Genomic DNA, 18,836 nt, shown 5'->3' on the forward strand with positions numbered 1-18,836 from the left:
AGCAAATCATGCAGAATCCCGAGATGCTGAAAGAATATCTGAATTATTTACAAAAGCCAAAAGAAGAAGACAAAATAGAGGAGCCAGCAGGATCATCAGAATCTACTTTTGATCCTTTTGATGACCCCATCGGTGGACAAAATCCAAACGACTTTTGAAAAAGAATGTCGGCCACAACAAATGAAAGCAAAATTGAAATGAAGATGAAATGCAGAACCGAGCCTCTATAAATAGATTCAAGATTCAGAAGACAGGCATCGGCGAAAAAATATCAGAAGTTGTAATAGACTTGTCTTAAGTTTTCCTACTACTCCCACTTACTCTTAGTTCTCCTACTATTCCCACTCACTCTAAAATAACCATTGTACTCAAAGTCTTTGTAGAAGTGGATTTCATCATTACAATAAAGTCTTCAAGGTTGGAATTCATTACAAGCTTCCGTTAGTCACTCAACAATCAAAAGTAAGTCCAACTACTTATGTTTATTGCATTTCAATACCTGGGGTAGAAGTGGTATCAGAGCCACACCTTTGTTTAATTTGCATACGCATATTTAAACTTTGCATTTACATTTACTTTATTTGAATTACATTTCTATTTTAACTTGGCTATTTCATGCATTTATGTTACATATTTTATTAAACTTTACTGAAAACGTTGGTAAGACTTGATGCTTTGTTAGACCGTTGGTAAGTCCAGGATAGGATGTTCCAGGCATAGTCTCGGTTGTTCCCGTCTAAGTAAAATTTAATTAAATATTAAGCATGGCTGCATTTCTTAGACAATTAAAAATAGGATCTAATTCAAAGCAAGAAAATGTAGTACAAAGTCATGAATATCATATGCCTATAAACAATTCAGATTGGACAATCCCAGAAGAAAAAATTGAACACATTTATAGAATTGGCCCTTTAGATTTCAAAACTGCTTTATCAGTCAAAACCCATGAAGAAACAATATCTATTTGTGCAGCCTGGTCTCTTAAATTTTATAATATTTTTAATTATCTAATTATCCATACAACTTGCAATAATTTATAATATTTTTAACTATATTTCTTTATTAATATAAGTGGATTTGACTCAACATATTTGGCTAATATGGTATTTTGAACATCAAGTTATTTAAGTCATTACTACTAATTATGAATTATCTATTTTGCTTTCAAGAAAAAGAAAATACAGCAACAATGGGCTTTAAGCTGGGCATATCACCTATTTAATTTTACACCACATTTATCCTCCTAGTTCTATTAAACGTATGTACCCACGTAAAAGAGAAAGGAAAATGTAAATATATCAACTGTTAACCATATACAGCTTATACATTATGATCAAGATGCCTTTAAAATTACATTCTTTCGTTTGCATACAAGTATGTATTCGTATATTCCAGCCTGGTCTCTTAAATTTTATATAATTCGAAGCACGGTATAGGTAGAATTACAGCCCTAGCCTCTAAAAACTTATACAAGTTTCATTTTTAGCACTCTAGGATTAAAAAAACCCATTTATTCCTTCAGAAAATATAGGTGCATCAAACTCTTTAATACATCAAGATTTTGACATTTCACGCAAAGAGCATGATTACATTTCACAGAGGCCTCGTGAGATAACCAAAACACTAAGAATGGTAACAAATCCATCATTTGTCAACGACAATAATTCACTTTCAATTATTCTTTTGTGTAGACACAAAAAAAAATCTTTAATTTTGTAAACATACCGGATTTATCACAGGGGCACATGCAGGAATAGCTAATGGCAACAAGAAAGAAAGAAAAATTAGAAGTGAAATACTAGATAATTTGCTTTGCTAATTTATCTTAAAAAAGAAATGTTTTAAAAAAAGGAACTGCTTCATCAAGTCAACACAAATGTTCCTTCTCCAAACTTGTTATCATATTATTCCAACCTCAAAGAATAAGACATAAAAAAAGATGAGTGCCATTACCATTCGTAACTAAAAGGGCTTGAGCTCTAATTCAAGGTTTATCGAGCCTCCACAATTTTTTTTTTTTAAAAAAAAAAAACCAATTTCAATGACAACCATCCAAACCAAGGCAAAAATGATTTTGCAAGAGGGTATGGGAGAGATAATTACAACCGATTTCTTGAGTTTTATTTCAAAATAATCGATAATTGGATTAATGTGAAAACAAGTTTCACTAGTCCACAAAATATATAAACAAGATAGGTATCTTTCCATTATTGAAACCCCAATATTTTACAAACGTCACAAATACACCTGCAAATCTTGTAAAACTTATTACAAATTATATGAAACTTTCTTGTGGTCCAATAATTACTACCTACTTTAAAGTTCTAGTATACTAATAGTAATAGAGATTGTGCGTTTGAATCTTACAATCCCAATACTTGGAATTCGTTTGAAAACTATCAAGTTACACAAAACACTGACCTAGTATGTGGTTTTCACGAATTGAACCAATCAGTCTATTTTCAATGGGTTGCTTCCTATCAAATCCAACTAGCAACTCAATCTAGTTAAATGGTCAATTCACCGAGTTGATTATTTGAACTATCGAATTTGACCCTTTTATTAACATATATCATTGAGTTTTTTAAAAATTAATTTTTTAAATACTATAAAAATTTTTAAAAAGTACTTTAAAAGATACTCTAAAAAGTAATCTTAATTTTTTTAAATATTTAAAAAATATCTCAAAATATATTTTAAAAACTCTACCACTCTTAAATATTTCAAAATATATTCTAAAAATATTTCAAAATATACTCTAAAAAACTCTGTTACAGTAAAAATTTTTAAAAACACTCTAAAAACACAGCTAATCCAAACAGAGCCTATATTTTAAGAAAGGAACTACTTTATCAAATCAACCTAGTTTGAAAAAAAGGAGATGGAATGTAACTAAGAAATTCTAGGGTCCAAACCTCTTACCTACACCGGAAAAAAAAAAGAGAAAAATGCAATTTTGGTACCTAAACTTTGACGCATGAGCGGTTTTAGTCCCCAAATTTTGGACGAAAACAAATTTGGTACCCGAACTTTCAAATTTTGAGCACATTAAGTACCCTTGACGATTTTTTCCCAAATTGTTATCGGAAAAAGCCATGTGACTGTCACGTGTCCGGCCAAAATGGAATAAAAAAAGGTCAAAAATGCAGTTTTGGTACCTAAATTTTGACGCACGAGCGGTTTTAGTCCCCAAATTTTGGACGAAAACAAATTTGGTACCCGAACTTTCAAATTTTGAGCACATTAAGTACTCTTGACGATTTTTTCCCAAATTATTATCGAAAAAAGCCATATGACAGTCACGTGTCTGGCCACAATTGTATAAAAAAAGGCCCAAAAAATATCAAATGCCATTCTAATACTAAGTATTAAATTTAAGGACTAATAGCGTAATAAAGAAAAAATCCAAGGACTAAATAACATCACATGAGTCAACAAAACCCAAGAACCGATACAAATGAGCTCCAATTCCAGACAAATTTTGTGACTTGATTCTTAGATTAATGAACTGGAATTGGAGCTCATTTGTATCGGTTCTTGGGTTTTGTTGACTCATGTGATGTTATTTAGTCCTTGGATTTTTTCTTTATTACGCTATTAGTCCTTAAATTTAATACCTAGTATTATAATGGCATTTGACATTTTTTGGCCTTTTTTTATACAATTGTGGCCAGACACGTGACTGTCATATGGCTTTTTTTGGTAACAATTTGGGAAAAAATAGTCAAGGGTACTTAATGTGCTCAAAATTTGAAAGTTCGGATACCAAATTTGTTTTCATCCAAAATTTGGGGACTAAAACCGCTAGTGCGTCAAAGTTTAGGTACCAAAACTGCATTTTTTGCCTTTTTTAATTCCATTTTGGCCGGACACGTGACAGTCACATGGCTTTTTCCGGTAACAATTTGGAAAAAAATCGTCAAGGGTACTTAATGTGCTCAAAATTGAAAATTCGGGTACCAAATTTGTTTTCGTCCAAAATTTGGGGACTAAAACCGCTCGTGCTTCAAAGTTTAGGTACCAAAACTGCATTTTTCTCAAAAAAAAATCAACACAGCTCTCGGTTCGACATCACTGAGTTACACTAAAAATAAAGAAGAGGACAGCGTAATTCAAGTCAATGTAAAGAAGAGGACAGCATTCAAGTCAATGTGGCAAATGTTCCTTCTCCAAACTCGTCAACCTATAAATCCAAACTCCGAAGTTTCACGCGACCGAAAAGAAGAATAAGAAGTGAAAAAAGAAAAGCGCCAGTGATCACCGCAGAAGAAAGGAATCAAGCAACCATGGTGGTCCGAAAATTCGTAGTTAAGCACGATGATTCCACCTTCGACGTCGATTACGACACCGACAATGGCTTTGAAGTCCGTTTTCGTCTCCCAATTTCTCTCCTCTCTCTTCGGAAACCTCACGCAATTCGTTCTCAAATTGTTTTTCCAAATCTCCTCATTTTTTCTCCAGGTCTTCAAATTCCAGCTCTTCTCCCTCACCTCAGTTCCTCCTGACGAGCAGAAGGTAAATTTATTTTTTTTATAGTCTTACCCATTTTTTGTTACTGAATTTGATGTGCAGTACTTGATTCAAGCGTAGTTGTACTTTGCGCTTTTGAAGTTGTACATTTTTCTTTTTTTTTTTGGCATTAATTGAATTTGGATTGTTTTTCGTAAGAACAGATACTGGGAGGGGAAGATGATCGGGTTGTGTCTGATGACTCTGATCTCTCATTGGTTCCCTCGGATAAGCTTCGCTTGGTATCTGTTGATGATCATGAAGAAAAGGGGAAGTCTGATACTGAATTTGCAATCTCCGATGAAGAATTTGCGCGGATGTTGCAGGTAACATCTTTTTTTTTTTTTTTTTCAGAATTTTATAATTATTTTTACATTTTTAAGCTTTATCTTTATCTATGATCGTTTCTTCTTTCTTTTGTTATGAGAAGTTGTGAGGATAGGACTAAAATGTCGTAGAAAATGAAACTCCGGGACAAAAGATAGAATGCAAAGTGGTTTTTTCTTTTTCAATTCGTTCGGTGGCTTTTTTTATGAACATAATTGTCATTGCCTTTTTTTTTTCTTCATTTTTCTCTTTAAAACTGAAATATTTAATACAGATGGAAATTACTAAATAGTATGAGGTTATTTTTGGCACTGTAATAACTGATTTGAGGAACGGTATGTGTTTGTGAATTTTAGGCAGAAGAAGATGCATTAATGATGCAGCAGTTGGTTGTTAGTGAGAATAAGGACCAATTTGAGCAGCAGATACGGCCGTATGTTGATCAAGTTCGAATGGTAGGGCAAGTTCCTCTCTTTCTATTGGTCTTCATTTCTAGTTTATGTGAACAAGTCATCCTTTTAGTAACAAAAGCAAAAGCTTTTTTCTTTTGATTTAGCTCATTATTACAGGATCAATTTTAGTATATTCCAGTGATACTTCTGTTTGGTTAAGTTAATTGTTTGACATCTTAATTCACATCCTATTTTTGATGTAGTATGAAGATCCACATCGTCAAGAAGCAGCTCAGAAGACTGTTCCTGTTGACAAGCTGGAGGAGAAAGCATTGGTTGCTTTAGCCAGGGTTAGTGTTTGAATATTTCAATATGCATATTTGATGTGCTCTCTTCGATTGATAAGCTTTAAACGGATCTCATTTGAGATACCTTGGCAATTTGTAGTTGAATAATACCATCTTTGTGGCTTTGGCCAATGGTCGATTCCCTTTCATTTGCCATTGATAGGTTATACAGATTTGTTAAAGTAACCTCTTTTTGGTTATCTACTTTACTGTGATAATGAAAGTTCTCGTAACTTTTTGATATGGATATCAAATTGAAAATATGAATCTTGAAGCAGTGAGCTTTTCTGAGTTTATAGCATTTTGCAATCGCAAATGTGTCAGCATCAGACAAGTTCCTCTTAACGTCCATAATCTCCTTTCGGTGCTAGTTGACGCGATTCATGGCAAATTGGAATTGGTCTGTTTATCTGTGTTTTTCCACCAAAAATTTAACACAAAATTATCCATGAGGAGGCTAAAATCATCGTAAAGCTAAACCAAGTTTAACATTGGCGTTGTTTTCTGTTCTCCATATACACCCTGGGCTACTCAGCAATCAATTTTGGCCATAGAGCTACTTCTTTACGTGCAAACCTAAATATAAACAACCGTCAACAGCTGTGTTTTAAATGACACCTGCAATAGAATTAGTAATAGTTTTCTACTTTAGGAAGTGATAATGTATTTCTTCTTCAGAGGACTTTCACAAGAAGTCCATTTACAATTTCATTGGCAGATAGGCTGAAGGGATTTTTATGAGCCTTATCTTAAGGTCCCATGTGAGATACTACCTTCTGAACTAGTTAGTCATTTTTTGCATTGCCGGCTAACAAGACTCTAAATGGAAAATATGTTTAGTTTGACTCCGATAAGTTAGGCTTCAATGTGGTTGTAAGAGAGCTGATCCTACACCATACTTTGCCAGCAGAACTTTCATATTTCCTCTGTTTTAGGCCCTTTACATTCTTTCCCACAAATTATTTTTGACCATGTACATTGGTTTATTTCTTCCTCCTATAAGCATTTTTCATCTCGTGAAAACCAATTTTTTCAAGTAAAATGGAGGAAATTTTCTGAAAAAGATTGCAACCACATTGAAGGGCATCAAATTGCCTAAATCATCATGTTTTCCTGAACATTCTCTCTCTCTCTCTCTGTGTTGGCATCTTCTGAATATGGTGATTATTTGTGCCTATGTACAGGTATTAGATTTTATGTTCCACTGTATATATGTACATGGCATGTTACTATGATAGAAAAGGCAAATAATTTTCTTTTCATGTTGCACACTTACAGGCCAATGTTTATCTGTAGCCTTTGAGGAAAGTTGGATGATTTAACAGGAAATTCTTTTTGAGAAACTGGTACCTATTCAAAATTTCCAATTTTGGTCACTAGACTTTTTCTTTAACCAAAATTATTGCTCAACTAATTCAAAAGTGCATTGAATTACCAAAAAGGTGCATTTTTTTAGTTGAGTGCCAAAAAATGTATATTTTATTTAATTGAGCGACTATTTTGGCTAAAGAAAAATTTAATAAGCAAAACGGGGAATATGTAATAGTTTGCACCATTTGTGCCATTTTCTTATTCTTTTACAAGTGGTCAAATGAATCTTTAAATTCCAGCCAACTTTAGTAGATCTGCTCTTTTAAGTGGAGGCTATTTCTGAAAGAGTTGACTAGTCATCTTCTTCTTATAAACATCACCTATCTCTTTCTTTTCAATTGCCACTTAAATACTTTGCAAATATTGGTTATTACAAACTTACCATTTAGCAGTACTTTGAGTAACTTGGACTTCTCCATGCATACACCTGAATATTTTATTGTTGTGTTTTCTTATTACTCAATCGTAGTTTATATGTAGAGCATTGTATTTGCATGCAGTTTCTACATAGAGCAATACATTAGGTATGCCTCTTTGACTTTTAGCTTCACGTTCTTTTTCCTTCTTTACTTCTGATAATAAAATGTTTAAAAAAATTCTGCATGTGCTCAATGTCAAGGTTTAGTCTGTTGATGATTTTACAAATCTTAAGTAAAGTATGTACCATGGGTAATGAGTTGATTAAACCTGGCTTCGATATTTCTTAAAGCATCTCTAATGAACTACCTGCATGTTTTCAGGAGGGAAATTTTGAACCTACAAAAGGTGAGCAAGATCATGCTTTCCTCCTGCAGCTGCTGTTCTGGTTTAAGCAATCATTCAGGTCTCTTCTTTTATGCCACTGCCTTGGGGTTTCCACATACCCAAACCGGATTTGTATTTTTTAAGATAAAATACCTACCTGCCTTTTGTTTTTTGCCATCTTTTTTATGTTTTTTGTTATAGCATAAAGACATAGTTTACAAGGACTTGAACAAAAAGGCAAATGTTTTTTCTGCAGTTCTTTAAAGTGAGAATTGCATTTCTGTTGATGTTAGTGGATATATCTTCCAATGAGTGATTGAGCAGCTTTCTAATAACCTTGAGAGTCATTTAAACAAGTATTCCTTTTTTTGGGTAAGTGACAAATAAGTAAATAACATATTCCATTTTATTTCTGATAGAAACTCTTTTCTTTGGTATTGGTGAATTTATGGAAACTAACCTTGCTATTGAACATTTATTGTGGTCAAATTTTGCCTCCTTAGCTCATAAACCAACATAGTTATGGTTTTTGCCTTTATGATATGGAGACGCGTCAGCATTTGCTAACCTTAAGCTTTAAAACAAAATTACATGTTTCTTTGAGTTGCATAGGCTCTTCGTAACAAGCACACAATGTTATTTTTCCTTATCCTATGATCCACGAGCTAACTGTATGACAAGAAATCCTTTCATTGTGGTGGGTCTAGCACATTTAATGCTTTCATTATTCTTGTCTAAATGCAAAATCCTCTATTGCCCTTGGTTTGGTGACATGGTGGCCCACACAAATTTCTAAACCACATGGAGTGGGGAAGAAAAGGTCCAAATATCATGAAAATGTGTTGGATACTCACTTTTTCTTTCCATTGCAGACCTTCAGAAGTTGCTTTCTAGCTTTGACTTTTGGAACAGAGTTCAAGTTGACTATTCATAATTATTTGGAATGAACGGAGTACTTGCAAAATTTGATGTCAGTATAAGTATTAATAAACTATGTCATCTTGCATAGGATGAAAACTGGTTTTTTTGGCTTGTAGATGTAGCTCTTTTAGATTTGCTTTGTAATAGTCCATTGTCTCATTGGAGCTTCTTATTAAAAGATGGTTTTGCGCTGCAACTGAGCATATAAATGCTTAAACTTTTGATAGGTGAACTTGTTAAGATTTCATTTGCGTCATTATAATACTCATCCATCATGTAACATTTAGTTTTGACATTCCATTGATGGAAATGATCATTGGCCTTCCTACATGTTGCTGAAAATGATCATTGGCAGTTATTAGATTCTGTCAAAACCTATTGAGTGATAAACACACGTTTCTTTAAGTTCTAAGATTTTGCAAATAACAGCTCTCCATCTGAAAAAAAGCGAACTTAGAAAGCTTAGGCTATATCTTATCCTAAAAATGACTAATTGTATATGATTATGACAGTTGTTAGATCTCTAATCATAAATTCAGAGAAGAAAATTGTCTGGAAACTAATGAAGACATCGAGATTGGGTAAGGACTAGGGAACAAAAAAGGACAGAGAGCATTGTGTGCAGGATCAGCTACACATTGAGAGCCTACTCCACTATTCTTAGAGTATCTCTCCCTTGATTGGTGTTTGTTGTTTTCGATCGATTACATGCAATCATCTGTTGTTAGCATTGCAGTTTCTCATATTAATACTAAGTTGCTTCAAGCTGAGCCTGGCCATCTAAGGTAGTTGATTTTCTACATTCTAGGTGGGTAAATGCACCTCATTGTGATAAATGTGGTAATGAAACTGTCGGACAGGGCGGGGGTGTTGCAGATCCATCTGAAACTCGTTATGGAGCTTCTCGGGTTGAGCTTTATCGGTATGATTTGAAGATTTGTCATTTACCATCTGCCTATAGTTAGTTTTTCATGCTTTGTTTCTTTACTTAGCCTTTTTCCCAAAGTGATTTTCTCTAATCTTGGAACATATTAGGAAAAATGTGGATAATTACCATGCATCTTGTATGAAGTTCTATGTGTCTATTAGTGTATTTTAGTTATAAATAACAAAAGACTCCAGGATCAAAACTAAATGTTCTGAAAAGATTATGGAGTCTAGTTATTTTTTATGCTTTAAAGAACCTAGCTGGATTCTACACAAATCCTTGTTCTGTGAATTTGGCTCAGCAGTACTTTTCTATGAAGGCTTGAACTAAATTTTTTACAATTCAAAAAACTTAAGACAAAGCTCCACCTTTTTTGTTAGAGATTTTCTAGAATTATTTCTGAGTTGCATCATAAGGTAATTACTTTTGAGGATCTTGTACTCTGGTTCAATTGTCAGACTTGTGCTAGCCAACAATTTGATAGCTTTTCTTCCTTAAAAAACTGTCTTCATTCAAAAATAATATACCCGGTTGCCAGAGACTTTATTTTCTCATATAGTTTAGATTGATTGATCTCTCTTCCTCTTGTTGACAATTTATATTTGGCTTCTACATGCAATGATTTGCTCAAAGGTATGCACTTCAGTACCAGTCATAAGCAAGTAGTTGAGGCATTCTGAACACCAAGTTTTTGCTGTGTTACATATTGACATCCTGTGGAATTTAATCGGCTTGTAGCATTTTTTGTACTTCAACCATAGGTGTTAATTATCATCTTTTAGTTTTGCAATCTAATTAATAAAATTGAATCTTGTGGCTTTTAACTGCCTGCGCATAGGCAAGTTTCAAATGAATTCTGTTATTGAAAAGTGCCACTGCAAAGTATTTGGTGTTTGTATGTCTAACGTAAAGTAGAAGAGCTGTTTGCTGATAGACTTTTCTTGCTTGACAATTTAAGGAGAATCATTAACGTTGCTAAAGTGGACTCTGGCATACTGCTTTTGTGAACAAAATGGGGGTTTTTGTGACATGGTACTTTTCTGCATAATTAATATATTTTCTCTCATGTTGGTTCAACTTTGGCAGATGCAATTTGTGCAAAGGTATCACTCGCTTCCCGAGATATAATGATCCTCTAAAGGTAATTAACTTTTCTGTGTTCTGAAGATCTTTTGTTCTTTAAATTTTCTCATTGTTTTTCCTCTGCAGCTTCTTGAAACAAGAAAGGGGAGGTGTGGGGAGTGGGCTAATTGCTTCACTCTATATTGTCGAGCCTTTAACTATGAATCTCGATTAGTAAGTTGCTTTTCCTTTATAAATTTGTAGTAGTAGTTCCTTGATACTCTGCTTGCTGCTGCATGGGCTTAATGCCAAGGCTTGTTAATAGATGTTTGGTTCTGCAACTGAAGCTGCTAGTTTAAGAAAGGCATTTATTAGTTTACTTCATGGTATCCGTTTGTGTGTGATGCTAAGGTCAATATGGTATGAGGTTGAAATGACAAACATATTACTCTTGCTGTTGCTTTCTTGTACAGATTTTGGACTTCACTGATCATGTTTGGACAGAATGCTTCTCACCTTCTCTAGGAAGGTACTTTTCTATAGACTTGCTATAATTTATACTTTTCTACACAAATGGTCTGCCAAATCTATTCATTGGTCTAAACTCTGCAGATGGATGCATCTTGATCCTTGTGAAGGAATTTATGACAATCCTCTATTGTATGAGAAAGGGTACTTCCTGCTTTTTTACTGATAAGTTCTTTAGAATCTGTAGGATTCACGGTTGCTTGTCAATTCTATACTTTATCTACTTGTGCAGTCCTTTGATACTGGCCAAAGCATGAGTTTGTCAAATATCTTGATTCTCTGAGAGTAGGAGCTTATATTAATTTGAGGATGGTTTTTATGCACTTCTTGTACACCAATTCCATACTTTATAGATCCTAGTGCTAAAGACATAATGACACTACTTTGTCTCTTGAAGCTGGAAAAAGAATTTGAACTATGTGATTGCTATAGCCAGAGATGGAGTTTATGATGTCACTAAACGTTACACAAGAAAGTGGCATGAGGTAGTCATCTTCTTCCGTTAAGTGGAATTTCATCTGCTTCCTTTCATGTTGCATGAACTTACAATTTTTAAGCATTCATTGATCTTGAAGGTCCTGGCTCGAAGAAACTTGGCTACAGAGTCCGCCGTTGCAACTATTCTCTCAAATATAAACAAAGAATGTCGACAAAATTTTTCATCCCAATTTCGTGTAGCACTTGAGGAACGTGACAGAATTGAAGCAGAAGCACTTGAGAGAGATCTATATTCTAAAGAAAATGCTTCAGTCTCATTACCAGGAAGACAGAGTGGTGACAAGGAGTGGCGCATATCAAGATCTGAATTTGGCTCTGAGTCCTTGACTTCTTCTTCTTGTCCAGTTCGTAAATGTGTAGATGACCATGTGACAAAGATCTATAATGCATTTTCTCCTATTATTTCACAGTTAATAGGGCAATCTTCTTCTAAATCTCAAGCGACTGAAGTCCTAAGGTTGTTGAAAAAGATTTTAGTGGATCTCAAGAATATGCCGTTCAAAACCAGGAGAACGTACATTGATCATGTTCCAAGTCATGCGCTGTTTATTAGGATGATCCCGTCTTTTACCCAATTGCTTGATGCTCTTTCCCTGAAGGTCGAGTCAAATGTGAATAGGAGGATTGGCATTTCGTTGGCATCTGATCCTGTAAAAACATCCATAGCACTGCCTGTTGTGTTCCATGCCTTGGATGATCTAATATATAATGTTCACCACTGCAAGCAATTTGATAAAAATTCCCTTTCATGGCCACTTCTGAAGTTAAACAGAATATGTTGCGGTCTCGTCCAGGCTAGTGGAGAGGAGCTTCCTTTTGGTATTGTAAGACTCTTGACCTAAAGACTTGAATTCGGTTCATTAGGAAATGTGAACTCAATGGGGCTGTGGTAGAAATTCATTGTACTTATTTGATGGATGTTTATTCTTCAATTTTGTTCTTCATGACACATCAGTCTACATCAGCATTTGATGGATCTCGGATGTCTAAGTGGGAAGAACCAAATGGTGCAACAGGTAACAGGAGTACATATATTCATGTCAGATAAGCATAATACGGGGATATAGCCACATGCAAATGTTATGCCTAGTTAATACTCAAAGAGGTGTCCTTAAATTACTTCTTTTATGCATGTTGTCTGTCTAATATTGAACACAATAGACTGGAAGGTGCCTCATTAATATCAACAATTCTTGGCTAAAGAATACATGCTTATAAATTTAATACTTCTAGACAAATTTTTTTTTTTTTTTTACTCTTTTTACAAAAAAATGCTTGGGAATTTGGTCAAATGGGGTACTGGTTCTAATTCCAGCTGCTATCTCTTAGGAATGATATGGTTATCAAAGATATCATTTCTCAACTTTGCATTGGATTCATTGTTTTGTCTTGCAACATTGGTGTTGCACACTACATGGACAATTATGAGTAAAAAATGTTATATTCTGTCGTCATCATTGTAATGTGGGAGTTTGGTCATTACTTTTTCATTGATGTATGCTTGCGATACCAGTTCTTTGGATATGTTGTGCCTGCAGGCTGCGAGTTATCTTCTGTTCAATCTTGTTCTGATTGAATATGTCTGTTTCAAGCTACTAAAGTTTCCAAAGACACTTTATATGCAGAAGGAAAATATAGGGGAAAGGATATTGAGAATGTTTAGGACCACATACTTGAGTTTTTTCTTTAAAGGTTAAAGGTCTTTTAGGAAAGATAACCTAAGTTTGATTTGTCGCCACTTGCCGACAAATGTTTTGAAGTCATTCAATTGAGTTCTGTGATGTGGAAATGGAACATGCATTAGCATTCATGCTTTAGGAGAGTGAAAACGTGATGGAATTACTATCAGTTACCCACTGCATCTCTGCATTTAGGCTTAACTGGAGTGAAATCTGAATTATGTAGGGAAATCGTCTTTTGCAAGTAAATGCCATCTTACTTACTATTAAGAAACTGAAGCTTGGTCAGCTTTAAACTTGTGCTCCTGTGAAATGGAATTGATTTCCATTTAATAAGCCTGTTTTATACGTTTGTGTTAAGTTTCTGCATAAAATTGTTTCCTCTTGGATGGTGAAGAAGAGTATGCATGTGAAAGAGGGGAAAAAAGGGAGACTGGAGAGAGCAGGAGTAACATTTGGGAATGGGAAACAACAAAGATTGAACAAAAACCTGATCATTGTTTAATACCCTGGACATTTACATAAGCATGTGCTCATCAGCTCATGTTGTTCTAGGTTGATGATGTTGTAGCTTTTTCTTCTTTCTATATATGCATTTCTTGTGAATTGTTAGGTCCAGTCATGAACTTCATAATATACTCCTAGTTTCACTCATCTGCCAGTGCCCTTCTTTGTTTTTTCTGTTATTTTTTTACACAATTAATATGGTATTTTACACAATTGATGTATGCATTTCTTCTACCTCTTTTACACATTTAATCTACTATTTTGGAATTTTGTCATAAACTCTTAAAAAAGAAGACAAAAGGATAATACAAACGTTTTCTCAAAATGGGGAAAGAGAACACCTAGTTTGAGCATTGAATTTGTAAGTATTACCTTATTGATCATGGTTAAAATCTGGTTGACATCTCATCTCTTAATCTATTATGTTACTTTCCATGTAGGTTGTTGGATAATTTATAAAGTATCAGACAATCAAGTGTATGAGCTAGTGTCTTATGAGCTAATGTCTGCCAATGATGCACCTGAGCGGGATCCATTGGATTGGTATGATTTTCTTTTGCATCTTCAATGACATCATTTTCCATATGCATGAGCAGGTTTGATGTCACTGGATTACCATGTCATAGTTCCACTTTAGTTCACATTTTGAGTTTGAAATCAATCTGGGGTGGTGGTGATTTTTGTCAAATTTGGGAACCATTCTCCTTGGAACCTTCTTAGCTTAGATGTAATATATCCCAAGGCTTCACTTTACTTTCTGAAGGGAGCAACCTCTTTATTGTTGAGCTATGCAATGATTTAAGAGAAATCAAAAGCAGGAGAGTCTAGTATGCATCCTTTTGTTTTGATTTCTTGTTTTCTTTTCTTTTCCTCATTCGTTTTTCTTCTTTTTAGTTTCATGAATATGCTTTGCAGAAAACATTATGAGGACATGATATCAACTCTTGTCTAGTGAAATCTGACATATTAAGTGGGTGATCGTATTTTTACACTCTTGTCCTGAATCACTAGATATGTTCAAGGTAGTTCCTAGAAAGCTTTTCCTTCGTATAAAATGTCATTGCCTTTTCCTTGACCTTATCTGAATGGAAAACCCTGATTGTTTTGCCACCTCAAAAAGTTCCTTTAGCATTTTATCACCATGTTGCCTGAACCAAAAGAGTTGACATGAAATTTCATTAATGAGGGAGGAAAAAAATGAATCCATGAAAGTATATTGCCCAGGAGCCTTCTGAATTTTCTCCATAATTGGTTTCTTTGTTCCTGACTAGGAAATGTTTCTTTTCCCTGCTAATGATTTTGACAGTACAACATCTGGATTCTTTAGAAAAATACCTTGTGAAACTAGTATGTTCAGCTTAAATCCCTATATCAGCTAAATAAAAGTTTGAAATATCAATCTGTAAAGCCTCCAGACTCTTTAGAAGATTCCTTATGGATAATTTAAATAACTATGTCAGCTAAACTAAAAGTTTGATGTTCCAATTCATAAACTTGACAAACAGTAAAAACAAGCCCAAATAGGTTTAATGTGTTCTGAAATATAAGGACTAAGTTTGAAAGTATTGAACCGATTTGACTGCAAGTAGGATTGTATGGTTTTCCTTCCTAAGTCCTAGAATATGTGTTTACAGTTGAGAATTCCTGTTGGTTTAAGAGAACTAATGCTTGGCTTAGCTGATCCAGAGTAATAGACGCCACTGTTAGCCATCTTGAATACAATGCAAGAGTTGGACTGAAAATGACTGGAGAGGAGTTCTATTTCTCAAGTCCCATGTGGAGAAACTAAGCCTTTCACGTAAAGTAGAACAATGTATTTTCATCCATTGCTGGCCAGAAAATCCTGTTGCACCAGTAGATTTAAGAAGTATCCTGTTGTACCATGGATTAATTTCTAATTCTTCCCCTCCCACGTGCAAAAATAAAGAAAGTCTTTGATCGAGCAAATTTTGTGTCAGCATCTCAGTTAAAAGAAATTTGTCTCATGAGAGCTTATGTTGACGAATAATGATCCCTGTATGTAGTCCTGTTTACTCGTATTGTCTGAGGAAGTGGACCGTAACTTACACGGATGGTGATTGTGTACTAACATTGGGATGCATGATAAATTAGTTCCAGCACAAAACAGGTTCACAAGATCCTTACAGAAGATATTGTGGTCCACAACCATTACCGATTTAGGTTCTGCATATCAAATAGTTAGTGTAAAAGCTATATGCTGGCTAATGTAAATTCAGCTTTTCTAGAAATTAAGCTTTGAATGTTTTAGTTACTCTAGTCGTTCAAGGTCCCTATTACATGTCATCAAATGCAAATTCAATGGTCTTGTGCATGTGATATCCAAGCAAGAATTTTTCTTTTTTCCAAGTGAAAATAGTTGAGAAATTTGGTTTTCTGCTCTCAGGGTGCTCGAAGGAAGTCAAGATGGAGGCTTGAACTGGCATATTTTGGATAAGGAAACTTCTCAAATGTTTGAAGAACGGTTTCAGCGAAAAGTATTTAAGGTCAAATCACCCGGAATTTTAGCAAATGCCTTTAGGTAAACTGGATGGAGTTTCTTCAGTTGTTTCTAATTTGATATCATGTAATCTTAGCACACAACATTATAATTGATCATGATCTTTAAAATGGCAGGTTAAGGTTCTTAGCAGTACGAGATCCAAAAGCAACTTCAAGGTTCCAAATAGGTAGTATTGACTTCTATTCAAAAGCAGAGTCTGCCTGTCAAAAATAAAATGGTCATACATTGGTCTAGTGATCCTGCTATTGCTTCATCCCCCGCTTCATTATAAGTTAGAGGAAAAACCTAAAACCAAAGCTCTGTACTTCTCCTGCCTCTATATATTTTTTCATATAAACCCCTTTATGCATTTATAAGGCTTAATTTCCATGAGGGGTAACTTCTGATGGTGTTTGCCGATAGAGATGCAAGAAAATAAGAAGGAAGAGAATAGAGGAAAATGTACAGTTGATAGCGAGTTATAAGGACTTACCATTCTGTTATTCCTGTAGCAATTGTAGAATAAAATTCCTTTTGTTTGTGAAGTGCTTTAACGGATGTTAATATATGGTGTAATATTTGTACTTCAGTATCAGTTAATTTCCTTCGTGTATGGTTGATTTGACAAGGAATCCAACGCGTGTTTTCTCAGGCTAGGCCTGTACCTGATTGGGGAAATTAATCCCATACACATGTACTTCTCTGTTTTGTAGTTTCCGGTGAAAGCTCTGCATTTTCTAGATAGTTGAATGTTTTCAGTTTTCTCGACTTTTCCCATTCTTACATAATTACATTTTCGGGAACAGAATTGTACACATAACGTATTTAATCTCTCCCGCCGTGTGAGAGTTCAAAATTTTCTCTCTCTTGGGAAGTGTGCAGATCTCCCTCCTTGGGAGGTCTTTCTGAGAAACTTTGCCTGAAACCTGAGTGACCATACAACTTCCAACCCATATGCAAGAATACAAAACTCTCTACATATATTAAAGCTTCCGACAGATTTAAGTAGGAGCATTAAAAGACAACGGACAAGATTTTTTCTCAGCTTCAGATAGGTGGAGCCAAAAATCAAGGCAGTCTGGTAGGATTTCCACTAACCTCTGTCTTCAAAGCTCAGACAGGTAACTTTAAAGCGTTACTGTACGGATCTAGCCTGGTATTGCATGTACTCTTGAAAGGTGTTTTATTTTTCCCGCCGAGGTCCTCTCTGTCCTCGCGTTTATCCTGTGCATTCCAAAAAAAAAAAAGGGTTTTTTATTTCCGAAATCTTGTTTATTTCTTTCTTGTTCGTGGATAGGAGAGGGCACTCTGTTTTTTCGTTGGCTTTCTACAGCCTTAAAAGGTTTTTATATAATTAAAAAAAAAAGTAGGCCTTGTGTTGGTTTTTGTTGGTTTATGGTGTTTTAAGTGCACTGATGCAGTTGTACGCTTCTATTTTTTTGTCCAGTCGTCTCTCTAAACTGCTTTCCCTTCAGTGGAAGCTTCATACCTAGAGTGTTAGAGTTCGTTTAGACCACCCCTGTTCAGTAGGCCTAACCCTTGCTCCATCTCCTGGAGGTGCCTTGGTCAGTGATATTCCTTCTCTGGAAACATAGCTGGTTTTCTATGGCTGAGGAGATAGCAGAGATTTTGCAAAAATTCGTGTTATCAAAAAAAGAGTTGGGTGGCACAGAAATTGACCGGGGAGACGTAGGACCGAGCGTGAAGGAATGTGAAGAAAGCCTGGTAGGGAAAATAAAAGGTGAAAAAATAATAAACTTTGTGGGAGTGAAAAACTTTGTTACCTTAGCATGGGGATACCCTAAAGGATTGAAGGTTGTGGAGGTAGGAGTCAATACGTTTCAGTTCATTATCCCCAGTGACACAGATAGAGACAGGATCTCTAAGGGAGGGCCATGGATCATCGACAGCCATATGTTAGTAGTAAGGCCTTGGTTTGAAGGTTTTGAAGAGGGAACGGCTGAGTTTAATATCGCCCCACTATGGATACAAATCTGGAACCTCCCAGTGCACTGGCTCTCGAAAGAAGTGGGGAGAAAAATAGCTTCGGTGTTCCAGGAAACAAAGGAAGTTATCATACCTCAAGGGGGTGGTAAGGAAGGAAGGCACATTAAGGTATTGGTGATGGCAGATATATCCCAACCCCTTATGAGAGGTACCACAGTTAAAATGGATGGAAAAGTGATATGGGTTAATTTTAGGTATGAAAGGTGCCCAAATTTTTGCTACACTTGTGGTAAAATAGGACATAGTGAAAGGAATTGCTCTGATAGTATACAAGTGGAGAAAGGCCAGGCGGATAACCAATTTGGGCCATGGCTCAGGGCAGGAGGGGGGAAGATGTCATCTCAGAGAGAAGGGAGAGACAGACAGTCAGGTAATACATCTCCTAACAAACAGCGTTGGGGATTCAAAGATGGGGAACTGGTGCCAAGGACAGGAGGAGGGAAACTGATGGAAAAAAAGCAGCAAGGTATTAAGGATGTAGGCGATAAGGAAGTTGGACTGAAGGTGGCTGGTAGT

General features: G+C 35.2%; 1 protein-coding gene across 1 annotated transcript; it reads left to right on the forward strand.

The window, feature by feature from the left end:
* Positions 1–4,110: 4,110 nt before the first annotated feature.
* LOC113732657 (peptide-N(4)-(N-acetyl-beta-glucosaminyl)asparagine amidase) lies at positions 4,111–16,902 on the forward strand. The gene is made up of 17 exons (XM_027258574.2): positions 4,111–4,364; positions 4,462–4,515; positions 4,674–4,835; positions 5,193–5,291; positions 5,492–5,578; positions 7,687–7,769; positions 9,420–9,533; positions 10,626–10,680; positions 10,749–10,835; positions 11,075–11,130; positions 11,214–11,273; positions 11,527–11,614; positions 11,705–12,451; positions 12,583–12,643; positions 14,254–14,356; positions 16,218–16,352; positions 16,448–16,902. Exons 1-17 carry the CDS (start codon positions 4,287–4,289, stop codon positions 16,545–16,547), a joined length of 2,169 nt encoding a protein of 722 aa, XP_027114375.1. The 5' UTR covers positions 4,111–4,286; the 3' UTR covers positions 16,548–16,902.
* The last annotated feature ends 1,934 nt before the right edge of the window (positions 16,903–18,836 follow it).

This window comes from Coffea arabica, chromosome 2e, assembly GCF_036785885.1.
Source record: "Coffea arabica cultivar ET-39 chromosome 2e, Coffea Arabica ET-39 HiFi, whole genome shotgun sequence".
Lineage (NCBI taxonomy): Eukaryota > Viridiplantae > Streptophyta > Magnoliopsida > Gentianales > Rubiaceae > Coffea > Coffea arabica.

What these genes read in the sequence shown, in the direction of transcription:
- LOC113732657 (XM_027258574.2), top strand. Translation starts at nt 4,287, where the DNA reads ATGGTGGTCCGAAAATTCGTAGTTAAGCACGATGATTCCACCTTCGAC. An exon ending in GATATAATGATCCTCTAAAG is followed by an intron (nt 10,681 to 10,748) that starts GTAATTAACTTT and finishes TTTCCTCTGCAG; the next exon opens with CTTCTTGAAACAAGAAAGGG. An exon ending in TTAACTATGAATCTCGATTA is followed by an intron (nt 10,836 to 11,074) that starts GTAAGTTGCTTT and finishes TTTCTTGTACAG; the next exon opens with ATTTTGGACTTCACTGATCA.